At 42.2% G+C, this 16069-nt stretch overlaps 1 protein-coding gene across 7 annotated transcripts in view; it reads left to right on the plus strand.

Moving 5' to 3' along the window:
* Nucleotides 1–16069, plus strand: part of cadm1a (cell adhesion molecule 1a) — a 441164-nt gene that overhangs the window by 308333 nt on the left and 116762 nt on the right. For 6 of the 7 annotated variants that reach the window (XM_022676027.2, XM_022676028.2, XM_022676032.2 and 3 more), the window contains exon 4: nucleotides 12712–12729. The exons of the other annotated variant lie outside the window; for it this stretch is intronic. In XM_022676027.2, coding sequence (XP_022531748.1) covers nucleotides 12712–12729 — 18 coding nt within the window. The remainder of the gene's footprint in view (nucleotides 1–12711; nucleotides 12730–16069) is intronic. 7 annotated transcript variants of the gene reach the window in all.

Consider the following 16069-nt stretch of genomic DNA (forward strand, 5'->3'; position numbering starts at 1 on the left):
ATAAAAAGCAGTTTTTAAATGATAACTTCATTTATTAAAGACAAAAAAACATCTTAACTATCCTGGCCCTGTGTGATAAAGTATTTGCCTCTTACAATTAGTAACTTGGCTGTGCCAATGAGCCTTTCTCATCTCTGTGGAGGAATTTTGTCCCACTCTTCTTTGTAAAATTGTTTACCTGTTTAGGATCCACCACTTGGTGAACTTGCTGGTCTCCCTTGGATCATTGTCCTGCTGCAGAACCCAAGTACGCCTGAGCTTAAAGTCATAAACTGACCCTTACTCCTTACAAACTGGCATTTTCCTTCAGGATTTTCTGGTAAAGATTAGAATTCAACGTTCCAGCAATTACAGCAAGTTGTCCAGGTATTGTCCAGTAATATAAAATGCACCTATTTTTCCATTAACTGAGGCAAGTGTGACTTGCAGTTCTTTAGATGCTGTTCAGGGTTCTTTTGTGACCTCCTGGATGAGATGTCCATGCCCGTGAGTAATTTGGGTAGGCTGGTTTCATTTTTGGGAAGGTTTACCACTCTCAGTGTGGTCTGCTGGAATCCCAAAGCCATTTTGTTTTTCAGGCTGGTAGATGTATGTGGTAGATTGTTGAATTTCTTTAGATCAGGGCATAATCTGCTGTTTTTGCTGCTTTTTGGGATCTTTTTTTGTTCCTGTGTCATGTTGTCAGACAGGTTCTATTTAAGTGATTTCTTGATTCAACAGATCTGGCATTATAACATATAGTCAGGCCTGGTTGTGACTAGTGAAATACTAGTGAAACTACTTTTTCCACAGCACTGTATGTGTTGGTCCTCCTGTAGTCTTTCGTCAGCACTCACAGGGTGCTGCAATGACTTGTGGAATATATTTATATGGCCTCTTACATTAAATATGGATATATTTTCTAACAGATTTACTTGTATCTATGCATGGACAGTTCCAGCCAGACACCGCTGGTCACAATAATTACCACTCACTGTGCTGTCCACTGTATTATTGTCCACAATATTAGCCTTAATATTCCCAGAACACATAACATTGTGCATTGAGGAATGTTGAATGCTCTGACTTCTTAAAGCTTTTATCAATAATATTTGATAAGAGTCCTTGCAGCCCCCTACTGGTGGCCAATCTTACAGAGAAAAGCATTCTTGTTTATTTGTGGAGCTTTTGTAAAAGCAGTATTTGTTTGATTGTTAGGTAATAGCCCATCATTTCATCCTACAACGCAACAAAATATTTCAATTCATTCATGCTGTTTATGAGCCATATAAAGAAATGTTTGTGCTCTTTTAGGTTTTTTGACAATGTTCCAGTGATTGACATTACTTACGCCCCTCCATTTATGACCAAATTGTAGCGAAATAGTCTCATTCATTTGCTTTGCATTTGTGCTAATTTCATTCTCATGAAGCAGTAATGGTTTAATGGGTCACACAGCATACCATCATCGTCCACATAGCACCAAAATCTCACTCTCCTTTCTGTTCTCATAAAAGCAAATGCTGTTTTATTTTATTTTATTTTATTTTTCTCTAAATCAGGAGTGGTATCCTATATACAAATGCCTTATGCTTTTTTGCTTTCTTTTCTCACTGCTTTCCCCTTTCCCTGATGTGGTCTGATCTGTAGCCAGTGGTCTGGGCAGAGCTTATTAGCATGTGGATCCAAATGGCTACCAGTATAGGCTAAATTGAGCCCAGTGATTCAGTCATGACCTTGTTCTGAATGAATTCAGACATTTCTATCAAAGAAATCCTTTTTAGTGTTTAGTATTTTTTCTTAACTTGCATCTGGAGACCCCCATGTCCTGCACAGCTCCAGGTCCAACCAGTGTAACCATCACAGGGCTTTTTGCAAGAACCTAAACTTTACATTTGATGATATAAAACAGCACAAATGCTGCACGGTTGGAATAGTGGAATAGTGAGCAGTAATGCAGTCTGATGATTCTCTCACTGGGCATGCATTCAACTCAACACTCTACAGTGAGAAGAGTCCTTGTGCAAGACTACATTCAACTACCTGTGTGATATAATTTAATTGCAAGTGGCTCTGGAGAACAGCGTAGATGTTCTTGCTATACATAGCAGGTTGCATTTTTTTTATTCAGTTTTTATTCAATTTCTATAGGAAGGCAACTTTGGAGGAACATTGGATTGGATTTTTTGACAACACCCATCATTTTTAGGGAACTATGATGAACACAACAGTACCCATTATTGTTTAAATAACAGAATTGTCAAATGCAAGGGGTTATTTTGTGGAGGTTTTCATTGCTATTTGTGCAGCGTTAGACATACAATTTTAACAATTGAAAAATATACTTCCTTTCTACTCATTGTTTGGACTATATTTGATTAATCAAACTGATATTCTAGTTAAAGGAGAACGTTACGGTACACCAATGCATAGGGCATTTTTATACATTCATTTTGTTGCTACAAACATCGCCGCAGGTGTATTTCACTCATTTTTGAATGGTGTGCGCCAAAGCTAAGAGTGCTGTTTCTGTTATTTTGTGAGGAATCTGCTAAATTAAGCTACAGTATAGATGTAAAGATGTGAAGATATGCATTCTCTACAAATGCTTACAAAATTTTTGTAATGTTTTAATAACTGATATAAAATACTTGTTAGGTATTACAGGGCCAGTTTGCAGCTGTTTGATTAACAGTACATTTTGTATACTTCCTAAAACACAAACAAAAAAGTCCTTTATGATTTAAGCAGAAAGAAAGAAATTGTGAAAAATTAATTTAATTAAAATTAAATTTAAAGAAAATGAAAGGAATATTGATGGAGATTAGAGAAAGAGATTAAACATGCATCCTGTGGTCAAGGCCAATCAATGCTGGACATCCATAATGTCGATCCACTTACACAACTTCATTGTTCCCTTTGCTGGCAACTTTTATGGATATGCAGATTTCATTTTCCAGCAGGACTTCCACACATTGCCAAAAGTACCAGTTTACCAGTACCAGTCTTATATAATATTTTAATTTTCTGATACACTGATTTTAGGTTTTAATTGACTGTAAGCTGTAATCATCAGCAATAAAAGAAATAAACACTTATAGAATATAGAAAACAGATAAACAGATAGAGTTTCACATTTTGAACTAAATTGCTGAAATAAAGGTTGTTTTTTAATGAATTTTTTGAGATACACCAGCATGTATGCAAATTAATTGATGTATGATAAGTATTTATGGGCGGCTGCAACAACAGTACTATGTTGGCTCACGAGGTTTTTATTTATTCTTAAATAAATAAAATTTATATTTTTACTGTGCCGTGGCCTTAATGCCCCGCCGAGAGGAGAAGTGACGCAGTTGCGTAAGTGCTACAGTGGAGGCAATCGCCGGAGTCAGAAAGCAGACTGCTGGCCCATCTGTGTCACCGACTCCGGGGATAAAATGGATGTCTCTGCTGCTCGCCGCTAATGAGCTGCCTTTATCTACCAATTAAATGCAGGACAATGAAAATGTATTTGCCTTTGTTTACAAATCAGTCAAGCAAGGCGCCGCTCTCCGCTTCTTCTTCTTCTGCTCGCAGACCTCTGCTTTCACCCTCGCCACACCAGAACCGACGCCAGACACGCCACGTTTGGAGAAAGAAACGATTGGAGGGGGAAAATTATATGATTATATGATTATCACTTTCTCAGCTACTAGACTTTCCACATGGCTATTCGGGACGTGTGTAAAAATATCCCTTGTTGCGGAAAATGAGTGTACCTGTCCTTTGTTGCCGATGCGGTGGGGAAAAAAAAAAAGAACTGCGTGAGCATGTTTGTGTGTGTGTGTGTATGTGTGTGTATGTGTGTGTGTGGCTCTTTTGCCTTGTCAGATCCAGTGCAAACGTACCCCCCTCTCCAACACAACTACCCCCCCCACCCCCCCCCCCACACACACACACCCCTTCATCCTGCCTCTCTTTATCCCACTGTACAGCTATGCACACATTCTGGCTGACTGCATCACTTGTTCCTGCTCATGCATTCTCTGCAGATTTAATTACACGCCTTTCTGGATCCATATAAAAAAGTAGAGGAGAGAGAGAGGAGAAAGAGAGGTAGGAAAAGAGAAAGGCAGAGAACGAGAGAGAGGGTGAATGAGAGAGAGAGGTTGAGGCCAAGCAGATCCCTGGAGTCATGTATTTATGTTGGGGGGGAAATCAGTCCGCTGGAGTGTTTCTGTAATGGCACCCTACTGTATAATGATCTGCGATGACCTCCCAAATGAGGGGATTAAGCCAGGGCTGTCTGGAGCAGAAATAATGGGCCCAGGGCTCAGCGGGGTTCCTCCACACACTCTTCCACCTGACAGTGCACTAACGGCCCACAGGGTCAGAGCCGTGCACCTCTCCTGCCCCCTCACCCACTTTTATCTCACATCCGTCCCATCAGGCCGCCATTAGGTTGCTCCACCCACACCAAGTGCATCATCTACGAGCTGGGAGACAGCAGAGTAGGCTGGCACAGATTTATGTGTTTGTTTTCCTGGCATTTCTGACTGACATTTGAGTCGTGAATACTAAAGTGGTGAACTTTCACATTACCCAAGTTTGCAAACTCACTCTGATAACATATAAACACAGCAAACTATACTGGCATTGGACCATACTTGTGAATATACTGTACATATTGAACCCATTTACACCTGTTCACATCATGCGATTAGTATCTGGATTGTATCCTGATTAGATTTTAACCACATGCATTTAGTTTACTCAGTAGTCAAATGGGTCTACATTTAGTCTGAACTAAAACTGGAGTAAATATACATACACTGACCCTGTTTACACCTGTTTACATCATGCGATTAGTATCTGGATTGTATCCTGATTAGATTTTAACCAAATGCATTTATACTCAGTAGTCAAATGGGTCTCCCTTTAGTCTGGACTAAAATCTGAAGTGAATATATATATATATACTGACCCTGTTTATACCTGTTTACATAATACGATTAGTATCTGGATTATATTTTGATTAGATTTTACATGCACGCATTTACACTTGGTAGTCCAGTGGATCTCCATTTAGTCTAGACTAAAAACTGATTGTTGTTGGGGGGGAATATGCAAGATCACCTGTTGCATGACAGTTATTACTGGTGTTTTGGTTGTACTGGGAGGCGTTTTGACACCTCTCAGTCTGGACGTAATTTCTAAAGCTTTGCGACTTTAGGGGACCACTGTGGGAGCTAATATTGACAAATAGAGAAAATACTGATGGTTTCCATCATGGTAAATGATGGTTGCCATATAGTTGCAAGTGGTTGCTACAGCTATTCTAAATGTATGCTATGGTGTTGCAAATGGTTGTGGTTGTGTAGGTGGAAAAAGTACTGCAGTACTGTTTCAAAAAATAAATAAAGAAACCTATTCCTTTTGCATTTTGAGGTTTAACACTGTTGTACTTTTTATTGAAATGTTGAATACCAAATATATTGTGTTGTGTTACATATGTCATTTATATACATTGGGTACAGATGCATACATGGAGTTTATTTTTTGCAATTATCCCCTTTTACAAAACAGTTTGTTCTGGGTCTATCATTATAATGTCTTTTTTTTTTTTAATTGGCCAGACAATTTTTACATATATTGACATCAATTAACATAGCTTCCGTGTTTCTAAGGGATGATTGAGACTGTTGTTGAGAAGATGTTGAACGTTAACATACGTATAAATAATGTGTGTCTATAAGTTGCAATGTTTTTATTACATACATCCACACACACATTATATAGTGAAACAAAAATAGAGCACAGAAGAATCGTGTCGAATACGCCGCCTCTAAAATTTGTGTAACGCATCCAAGGCTCTACAGAAGCCGAGCAGACGTCGAGACGGAGGCTGCGAGTTCAAGCCTGAGCTGCTTTGCTGTCGGTGCAGCAGGCGGTGGCAGCTCCTGTCACGGAGAGAGTTTATTGTTTGGGTTCAGCAACTCCTACTCCATATCAAAGCGATGAGACTTTCAACGCAGTCCCACTGTTGCTAAAACACGGAGATAAAGTAGAGCCGCCCTGGCGGATGGGTTTTTTTAGCTGCTTCCTGACGGCATCCCATTTCCAGAGTGATGGGGAACACTTGTTTGGAAGCCTTGGTGCCTTTTTTTTATTTATTTTATTTTTTTGTAGAGACAGCGTCAGGTGGGGAAGCACCATGCCGCCATGTCAGAAACATCACTCACTATATGCTGCTGCACTGTAACGGAAGAAGGGAAAAATAAAGAAAGGAGTGGATGAGGAGGAGGAAGAGGAGCTTTGTAAAAGCTTGTGCAAAAGCTTGTGTAAGAGCTTGTTGAGTGTCAGAAACAGGCCTTATCATATCTGTCAGCAGGGATGGAAGCTGGAAGCTCCTATCTTCGGGGCAAATATGTAGCTAATGGCAGCGCAGTGGACGCGCCGTCTTTTGTGTGGGCTGATCCTGGGGATTAAAGTGTCCGTCTCCCTGCCCGGTCCTCTGTAATGGCATTAGGAGAATGGATATGTTTTAGTATTCCATCAAAGAACATCTGATACGAGGGGGCAGGCTGATTTAATTAAGTAGAAAGCTAGGCTTGAGAGAGAAAAGGCAGAAAGCAAGGAGGTGGATGGCGATGGAGGGGGTTTGTACGTGGGGCTGGTGGAGGGTGGAGGGGTAGTAGGGAGCTTGGCACACTCAAGCATGGTCATTTCTCCTCTGAATTCCGTGAGAATGTTTGGACAAAATTAATCTCGTCCTAGCCTCTTGATAACGCATCGATGAATAGATATCGGGGACGGTAAATCCTGGCCATCGCCTCCGGAAGGGACCCTGGGCCTCTGTTGTTTTTGCAGCTCAGCTCCGCGGGCTTTGAAATGACTGGTCTTTCCCATCTTCCGCAAAATACTTCAGCCTCTTTCCTGCAAAACACTTCAGCTGCCTCTGCTCTGCTCTTGGCTTCCTCTGGAGGCGGCTTTCATTCGCCGCACAAAACCTTAACCTCAACGCCTGACCCTTTTCACTCTTCTAATGCAAAAAACCTTCAAGGACGGTATTATTTGTTTATAATTTTATTACGATGTAACCCCCTCCTCCTCGCTCAGAACACTGACCTTTTCAATCCCCATAACAGCCAAAAAATCTTTCAGTTGACACAAAGCATTCCAGAGTGGGCTCTTCATGCTCTCTGCCGAGTCTATTGTTCAGGGTGCGGTATTGATTTTTCACACTGAATGTAACGTGTGTGTTCGGAGCGACTGAAGGACACTCATTTAAAATATTTGACATTGCGTTTTAAATCTTTTTCTTTTCTCTCTTTCTCTCTCTCTCTCTATCCTTGCGAGTTCTTACTTTTTAAAAGGAAAAGTGGTCCTCGGTGGTTTAAGTGCATATGTAGTGTTTAGTTAAACTTGCGTAATTAGAAAACAGTCTATTTTCCATTCTTATAGACGAGAAGTGATCGTTGTCTTCATTAGCATGAAAACCCTTTCATGGAAATATTTGGGATATGTGTCAGACCACTTAGCGCTGCGTTCAAAACCCGTGCTTAAGTCAATGCGTGGTTAAGCTCTCCGCAAATCCTTCTCTGGCTTCTGGAGGTGAAGTGGTAGTCATAAAAAGCTGATGCAATCGCTGTACAGCTTTTCTTTTCTTGGCTGATTTTTGCTTGTGATGCAGTGACTTGAGCTGTGTGTTGACAAAAACCTGGTGACGTGATCTGTATTATGACACAGGGATTCTGGTTTAAAATTATGTGATATGTTGGTGATAAAAACACCACCATATACGTTAAATCTTTGTATGGGTTGTTTTCCTGGACTGGGATTACACCTAGTCGTGGACTAAAGTTTTCTTTTAGTGAAGAATCTCTAGGTTCTCTAGAACTAGGCTTAATCCTTATCTGGGAAACCCACCCTAAATTTTTACTTTTTTATGCATTTAGAACATTTATATCCGAAGACACAGCATGTACAGCATGCCCATCTTGGGTTTGGGATTTAAAATATTTGGTTTTGTGGGCAGGAATTACACCTAATTGTAGACTTCTTTTTTTTTCCTTTTGGGAAATGGGAAATCTATCTCCAAATGCTGTGTAGTCCAAGACTAGGCTTAATCCCTGTCTGAGAAAATGCCCCAAAATGAGCCACGAATTTTATATAATACAGTAAAACTTCATATCTTGATAGTTTTATTTATCAGTATGTTCTTAAGCCCCTAGACTGTAGTGATAATACATTGCAGACACTTCCTTCATGGTGCTAGCTGCCATCTTGGTCAAATCCGGTCCTCACATCCAGTCAGTGACAGGCGTCCATAAGTCCAGCTGCCACAGGGCTCATCTGTAGCCATCCACCTTTGTTCCTCTGCCGCCTCATACCTCACTCTCCCCACACCCCTAGTGTCCCTTGCTAGGCATGCTTTCTTCACCAGACAGCGACATTCCACTCTTCTTTTGAACATCTAACAGCAGGCTGTGGAATTTCCTCCTTATCATTCTCTTCTGAGGTGTCGCGTCTTTGCAGAGGGTCTGACTGAGGCCATGGCGAATGTAAATGTCACCTCATCACTGGGATCGTTATTCAGATTTGGATCTAAGATCGACTTTCTCCTGAAGCGAGATACACCGCAGATGTGCCTTTTAACTCCTGCTGCGTGCTACAGGAGGAGTTAAACGGCTTCCTTTGGCACGGTCTTCAGAAAGGCACGGTTGAACAGCCCCGTCGATGCCGCGTTGACCACATTCCGCACACCCCTGCCCTTTCTGGCCGGTCCCCTTTGAGGTAGAAATAGGACTGCGCTCTCCTAACCTTTTAATTACATGAAGGCCTGGCAGGTCCCCATTGAACTCCTTTCTGTGTGTAGCCTACAGTCATGAGTCTATGTACTGAACGGCTGAATAGATCCTGCGCTCGTAAGCGAGCATATTCCTGCCACCCATCAGGAAGCGAGGGAAGACCTTTAGCTTTCAAAGTATGCCTGAAAAGGCCAGCCTTTTTTGGCAGGTTAGTTGCCATGCTATTGGCCAGCCTTCAGTGGATTCTCATGGAATGTCACATAGCAGTGCCAGGCTCACACTGGGAGGAAATTAATCCCCAAGAATATTCTGAATGGCAAAAGAGGCCCAGCGCTGCACATCGAATTTCAAACCGGCTGGATTACCGGCTCAGTTTAGCTCATGGAGATGTGGTGGCATCTCTGACTCTGAATAAGTGCACTCTGAGTTCGGGAAACCTCAAAAGTCGCTTCAAAGTCAGGGGCTGATGGAGGATGCGGATGCTGAAGAAGGTGACCTCTCTTTCCTTCTTTCTTTCTTCTCTCTCTCTTTCCTTTCTCTTTCTCCCCTTACCCCTCCCTTCTGTGAGGTGGCTCTAGGACACTAGGGTGAATATTCCCATCAATGAGGAGCTTATCAGAGTGGCAGCAGTGGCGTCTAATCACGGCCCAGCAGACACACCATAAATCCCTCCCTATTATGGATCAGGTATATACTCCCTCTCCAATCCTCCCTCTGTAAAGCGGCCACGGCGACCGGGAAGGTCTCTGCATTTGGTCTTTGGCTTTTTTAAGGCTGTCCCAGATCGGCTGCCTCCTCCTTCCTGTGCCGCGTCTTCATGCCTTCGTGTGAGGAAAATGCAGAAACGAGGCCTCCAGCCGAGAAAAAGGAGGCGACCCTCGAAATTGGCTGTGATCTTCATGAAGTCATATGGGCTCGGCGCAACTCTAATTTTCACTCGGCAACAATTTGAGTGTCTTCTTCTGGGAAAACAGTTTTGTTCTCCCCCCTTCTGTCTTCAGCTCCAATGGCAGAGGCTCAAAGAGCCGTTATTTGAATGCTATTGATGATTATGCTTTAATGGAGCTCACTTATCATGTCTAATTTAACACCCAACGGGCAGTGGATTTGCAATTCCAGAAGCACAATCCAATAGCGCCTTGGAAAGTGTGTGCGCTTGTGAGAGTGGATGCAGAATGCAAGCCCAGGCTCTCAGACTCTCTCCTCCTCTTGCGTGGGTGGCACATTCACCACGGCTGGCCGCTCGGTGTGAAGTGGGTAGAGGCTGCACTTTGGCCCTGGCCTCACTGTGGAAGATTGCAGTAAGGGCCTGCTAATCATGGCCGAAAACCCGTGCGCAAGCACATGCTCTCGCTCGCTGCCCTTCATGGGAGGCCTGGTCAAGAGGGCACAGTAATAAGGCATGTTTATGAAGGGGTTCCAATGGCCAGACCAAGCTGCACTTTTTTGTCTTTTAAATGGTCATTATTATGCTAATGAGGCTTGTGCATTATTTGCTTCCTTTCTTCCATCCGCGCACTCACTCTAGTGCTCTCGCTCATTCTTTCGCTCAATCTCTAGCTCGTCCTCTTAGTCTCTTCTTAATCAATGCCCCAGTGAGCGATAGCGTGGTTTATTCACATGTAGCGCAGAGGCTTCATGGACGAAGGCCTGCGTGAAGTGCTCTCGGGTCTGAATGCAACGTAAAGAGAGGCACAGGGGCTTCATTAATTCAGCTCATGCACACTGACCCCCGAGTTAATGCCGCTATCATTTTGGAGTAGGGAGCCGCTCTCGTGTGGGCTAACTCATGTTTAATGCATTCCTCCGGTTGGAGCGTTTAACCTTACCTTGGGGGCAGCAGTGCCAAGCGGTGACATGGACATCTCCCGCCCAGCCTGTGTGGCCTTCCAAAGGCCTGCCAAGACCTCTGCAGGCCCCGGGCCTGACAAACCAATGCAACATTATTCTTATGACATTTGGCATTTACTTAACATGACTGGAGCCACCCGCATAGCCACAGTTCCAGGGGTCTAATTTCCAGGGTGGCCCCTGCTCCCCCGGTGGCCTTCGACCAGTTAGCGACTGCGTTCAGACCTGTGTCATGAATCGTAAAAGAGCCTTTGCACAGTCCGCCCCCGCCTGTACTGCGCATGGACTGCGGCAGAAGAGCCTACAGGAGGATCAGACATGGTCATCTGTAGAAATGGAATAGAGAATGACCAATATGCCTCAAAATACAGTATTACAGTATTAGCAAGCATGTTGAAGTCTGAGTCTGTGAGATATTATGCTAAGTAGTGCTGTAGTGCTCAAGTCTAGTCTGGGTCTGATATCTGGCTCAAGGTAAGGAAAAATAAAAAAAAAATTACTTGGAACTTTTTGAAGAAAAGTTGAGCCAGAAACATTTAAAACATTGAAAGATATACTCCCAAAATGTTTCTCTGTTCTCTAGTGTCTAAAACAGGAAGTGGAAACCCTCCATGTGCACTGCAGTGCTGTATGGTATCTGGTATAAAACAGGCTGATACTGATACTAATGTAATATCCTAGCAATGCATTCACACATTATGTTTTAAGAGCAATGAACATTTAAATGATTAAAATATTTAGACACTAGAGTTGGAGTATATAAAATGTTAAAAAACCTTAATTTCTCCAGAATTTTAATTCAGTAAAACCTCAGATTGTCAGAATGACACCAAACATGTTCTCAATTTTCTTTTTTTGACCATTTTATTTGTTGGGTTAGCAAGATAGAAAAAGAATACAGGGCAGAGATTGACCACAGGACATTTTTTACAATTGTTTTCATTAATTCTGTTTCTCAGAGATGTTTGGTTCTTCAAGTACATTTTGTTGAATAAGAAAACAGTGAAAATGTTTTTTTTTTTTTTTTTGAAAACTGTTCAGAAAGCCTTCTCCAGAGCAGTTGAAGGACAGATGGACTTTGTTTGTGATGGTTTTGGCCTGGTACGGATGCTGCAGCAGCGTGTTGGAATGTGCCGGAGAGGATTGTTTTCTGCGGTCATTTCTGTGGTCAGGCAGACCTATGACATCATGCAAATCTCTAAGGTTATCTATCTGAGGCTACTGTGGTTAGAGTGGCCAGCGCCAGGCTGATCAGTAGGCGGGCTCAATGTGACAGAGAAACTTGTATTAGGGGGGGGTATTGCTCTGTTGTACACAGAGCTGGAGCATGAAGAGTGTGAGAGTGGGTCTGTGCTGAATAGCTGTGGCTCGGTGCATATTAAAGGAAGAATGATAATTAGTGGGTTGCCAGGACGGAAATTTGGCAAAAACGAGACGGAGGAAATTGGTTTTCTAATCAGAATCTGACTCGGAGCACAATTCATCCACTCTCCGTTCGGCCGTAAGTGCTTTTCAAAGCAGTGCTGTGGATTCCAGGGCCAGTGCATTAGGCCGTGATTTGCGGCAGTGGCAGGCGGCCGAAGAAAGGGAGAGGCTGAGCCCAGGTGCTGTTGACATGCTGTAATTAATGAAGTTCCAGGGTGTGTGGCGCGCGGGGGGAAGCAGCGAGAGCGAGCGTTAAGGTAATGTTCTGAGGGAGGCTTCACGCCAGGCTCGGATCATTTCTCTCCTACAGTTTTAAAATTCATGACTCCTGCTGTTTTAGCAGCTGATTAAGATATGCCATGAAATTGTTACCAGCTTCCTTACGTTCGAGTTCTGATAGGATGACATAAGAAAAAAAAGAAAAGAAAATGATGCCACTGCTTATTTTTCCTCTTCTGCTGTGGGAACGCATCCCCATTGCACCTTCTTTCCATGTGCTTAAAGGTGACTAAAACGGATGAATGCCTTTTTGACACCTCTGCTCTGCTGGCTCATGCTTGTTCAGCTGCGCTGGGGCTTTATGTGAAGCTTGATTTGCTAACATTTCTCTCTCTCTCTCTTTTTCTCTCTCCTTCCCCCCCCTTTCCCTTTCTCTTTGATGCAGGAGCAGCTCAGTACCCAGGTATGCCCTACCTTTTACCTCTCTGTGTGTTTCCTCCGTCTGTGTGTTTGTGTGTTTGTTTGCCTTGCGCTCCGTCCGACGCGGCGTGCCATTCCCACCTCCATTCCCACCCTCCGGTCCTTTACAGCTAGTCAACATCAGATCCGAAACCATCTTCTCTTTCTTCAGCTTCTAATTCATCCATTCTTCTTCTCCCGCCTCTGCTGTAGCTGTAGCTCCTGCCTGAGCCTCCAGCCATGCAGCTGCTCATTGGCTGGCTCCATTCTTCACCTCTGCAGTCTACTTTAACTCAAGAGTTTTTCACCTTACAGGTCTAAGTATAGCCCTCATGCTCTCTGCTGCTGTTTCATCCATTAACATTATTCATTTATGCAGCAGATTACTTGATTACTTTACTTGTTCTTTTGGATTTTAAGGTTCTGCATCTTCTTCAGGGGGGGGTTACAAGATAAATTATTTTCAAATTATGTGCACATACCTGCAAACCTGCTCACAATTTGTTTCAACAGTGAACCACAGAGGCCTTTGGGGGGGTGCTTTATGATGAATTATTATTATTTTTTGCAAAAAAAAAAATACAAAAAGTCTATAATTGTAGTTCATTTTATGATTCAGTTTTTTTCAGAATGATGCTTGTTTTCAAAATCTGCGGGAATTTCTATACTGGTTGACAAAACATGAAAGTGAAGGTAATTCTATTCTATAAAAATGTCCAATCTGTCCAAAAATGTCCAATGAGCTGGTGACATCCCATTTTAATTTAAAATAAGTTGTGACCACAACTTCAAAATCTCAAGGGAAAAGTTTTATTAAGTTGTTACCATGATTTTGTTACACATCTATCTGTGTTGTGGCCACCTCATAGGATCTTGTTCCCATGCCTTACCAAGTTGTGGCTCTGTACACTAAAGCTAAACCAGCATTTTCATTGGGCCAGACTTCGCTTACAAAAATCAATGCATAATGCAGCTGATTAGTGCTAAAAAAAAAAAGAAGTTATGATCTGATAGATGAACCAATGATTTCTTATTAGTTGGAACAGTTTAATCTGGGAAAAAAAAAAAATATATATATATATATATATATATATATATATATATATATATTTTTTTTTTTTTTTTTGTGGGCTATATATTGTCGCAGAAATTATAGCGATACACAAGATGATTTAAATGCCACTGACATAGTTATAATAGAATACCATAACAAAACAATTATACCCTTTTAACTACAACATAATTGTACTTAAACCATAGTTTGTAAAATATATATACTTTTTCATTTACCTACTGCAGTCCACGCAAATGACAGATACTTAAATTTTGTTATATTCAGATGTGCTAAGTTCTACCCCTACTTACTTAGGCCTATGCATGCATGTGTTGTTACTATGACAACCAATGTGGTACTCCTAAACCTTGTGGAAAACCTTCCCAGGAGAGTTGAAGGTAATATATAGTTGCAAAGGGTTGGCCAACGTCATGTTAACCCTGTGGATTAAGAATTGGATGTCACTCAAGTTCGAAGATAGGCAAGCACTATATCATGTTTTTGGTAATATAGTGAATATATGAATGATTTGAAGCTTCGTAATGCTGTAAAGCTACATATAATCAAAGTTGATCTATTCTCACTTTTTTCTGCATTTTGTAAATGTTTATTTTGTATGCATGAGTAGATATGTAGTACTGGATACATATACCAGATATTGGCTTCGGTCCCCTGGTTCCCATATTGGTGCATTCCTATGATAAATAATGACCAAATGTGAAATCCATCTGGAATGCCATTGCTCATAAGTGCTTCGCTCAAGGGCACAATTTGGTTAGGAGGACAGTATGTGTGTCAGACATTTCCTGACCCAGGACTCGGAATGCTTGCCTGGCTGGAAATCGCAATCTATTACAGTTTGCTCTGGAAATGTCCTAAATGGGCCTTTAAAGTAGGACTTTTAGTGCTTTTCTTAAACTTTCTCAAAGATGTTCTCATCTTCAGAGGCCTTGAAAGAAAGAGGGCTAAGTGAATTTCTCGTATTATCGTTTGTACCTTAATGAGGGGCAAGTAAAAGTTAATGAAATTTTAAAAGGATTGAGAACCTCTCCTTGAGTCATTCATTTCTTTTGAATACAAAGACTTCTGAAGGTGGTCAGAAAGGAAACTGATTAAACCTCATACTGCATTTACAGTACTTTATAGACCCTTGTTCAGACTTTATAGTTAAATGCAGACTCTCCCCCCCACGAGAGAACTCAAACGAGCATTTATAAAGTATGAAGAAAAGAGCGAAATATCAGCAGAGGCACGCACGAGCGTCTTAGCGGAGTGATCGGTCATAGCCCAGCAGTTTGTTGCAACCTTTGCTTTTTAGTGCAGTTAATGGAAGCAAACAGTCTAATGCTGTATGTGTGGGCATACTCTACACAAAGGCTATCTTAAAGAATATTAATGCCTCGGGGCTTGGCAACACACAGCAGACTGTTAGGAACTGTTTTTGCTGAGGTCGCCTTTTCTGAATGTCAAGAGTGTGTGTAATTTCTTGGCTTGGGCGACACCTTGTGTAACTAGGTGACCGTACTGAAAAGACACAGAATAAAGTAGACAGTAGACTACACAGTAAGACTTCACAATAATCAGAGTGTTTGCCTATTACTGGGGAGATCACGGTGTCAGTCTGGCTGTTGTTCTCTGCTTTGAGGAAGGCACTTATGCTAAGTTGACCCCACGGTCGGATAATGTAAGCAGCTTTTGGCTGAAGTGTGGGCTAAATGTAGATGCTGGATTGTGTGTGTTGAACTTGGAAAGCCTGACGTTTCTAAGAGAAGTGTTTAATGGACTCTCATTCTACTTTAAGTGCTTTATCCTCGGCTTTTAAGGCTGTGCGATGTGGAGCTAATTGGAGCTGCTAGCGTAGCCTCTGTGAATGTTTCAATGTTTCGTGTAGGCTGTGGGGCAAACGAACGCTCGGATTTGTTAGGCCGAGGTTGCACTGCAACCTGTGGTAGCTTTCTTGCTATGTCTTGAAGTCTACCCACAAGTCTTTGAGGCTCATAGAGGAATAATGTCAATCAGTCAGTCAGTCCTGCACAGGCCACTGCTGTGTTAAAAGCTGGAGCAGTGCCGGAGCGAGCGCGAGGGGGTAATGATTCAGACGGTCAGCTTTACGGCCGCTAACTCTGCCTACACTGCGGCAGCCCTTCGCTATTAATGCCCCTCCATGCGCACTCAATCAGTGCAAACATGCTGAGACAGTGGTGCAACACACATACTCACACACACACACACACACACACACATTAACAAACAGCTAGCACTTGGCAAAGGCCCTGTTCTTTCTTCTTCC

The sequence above is a fragment of the Astyanax mexicanus genome, chromosome 17, assembly GCF_023375975.1.
Source record: "Astyanax mexicanus isolate ESR-SI-001 chromosome 17, AstMex3_surface, whole genome shotgun sequence".
NCBI classification, from domain to species: Eukaryota; Metazoa; Chordata; class Actinopteri; order Characiformes; family Acestrorhamphidae; genus Astyanax; species Astyanax mexicanus.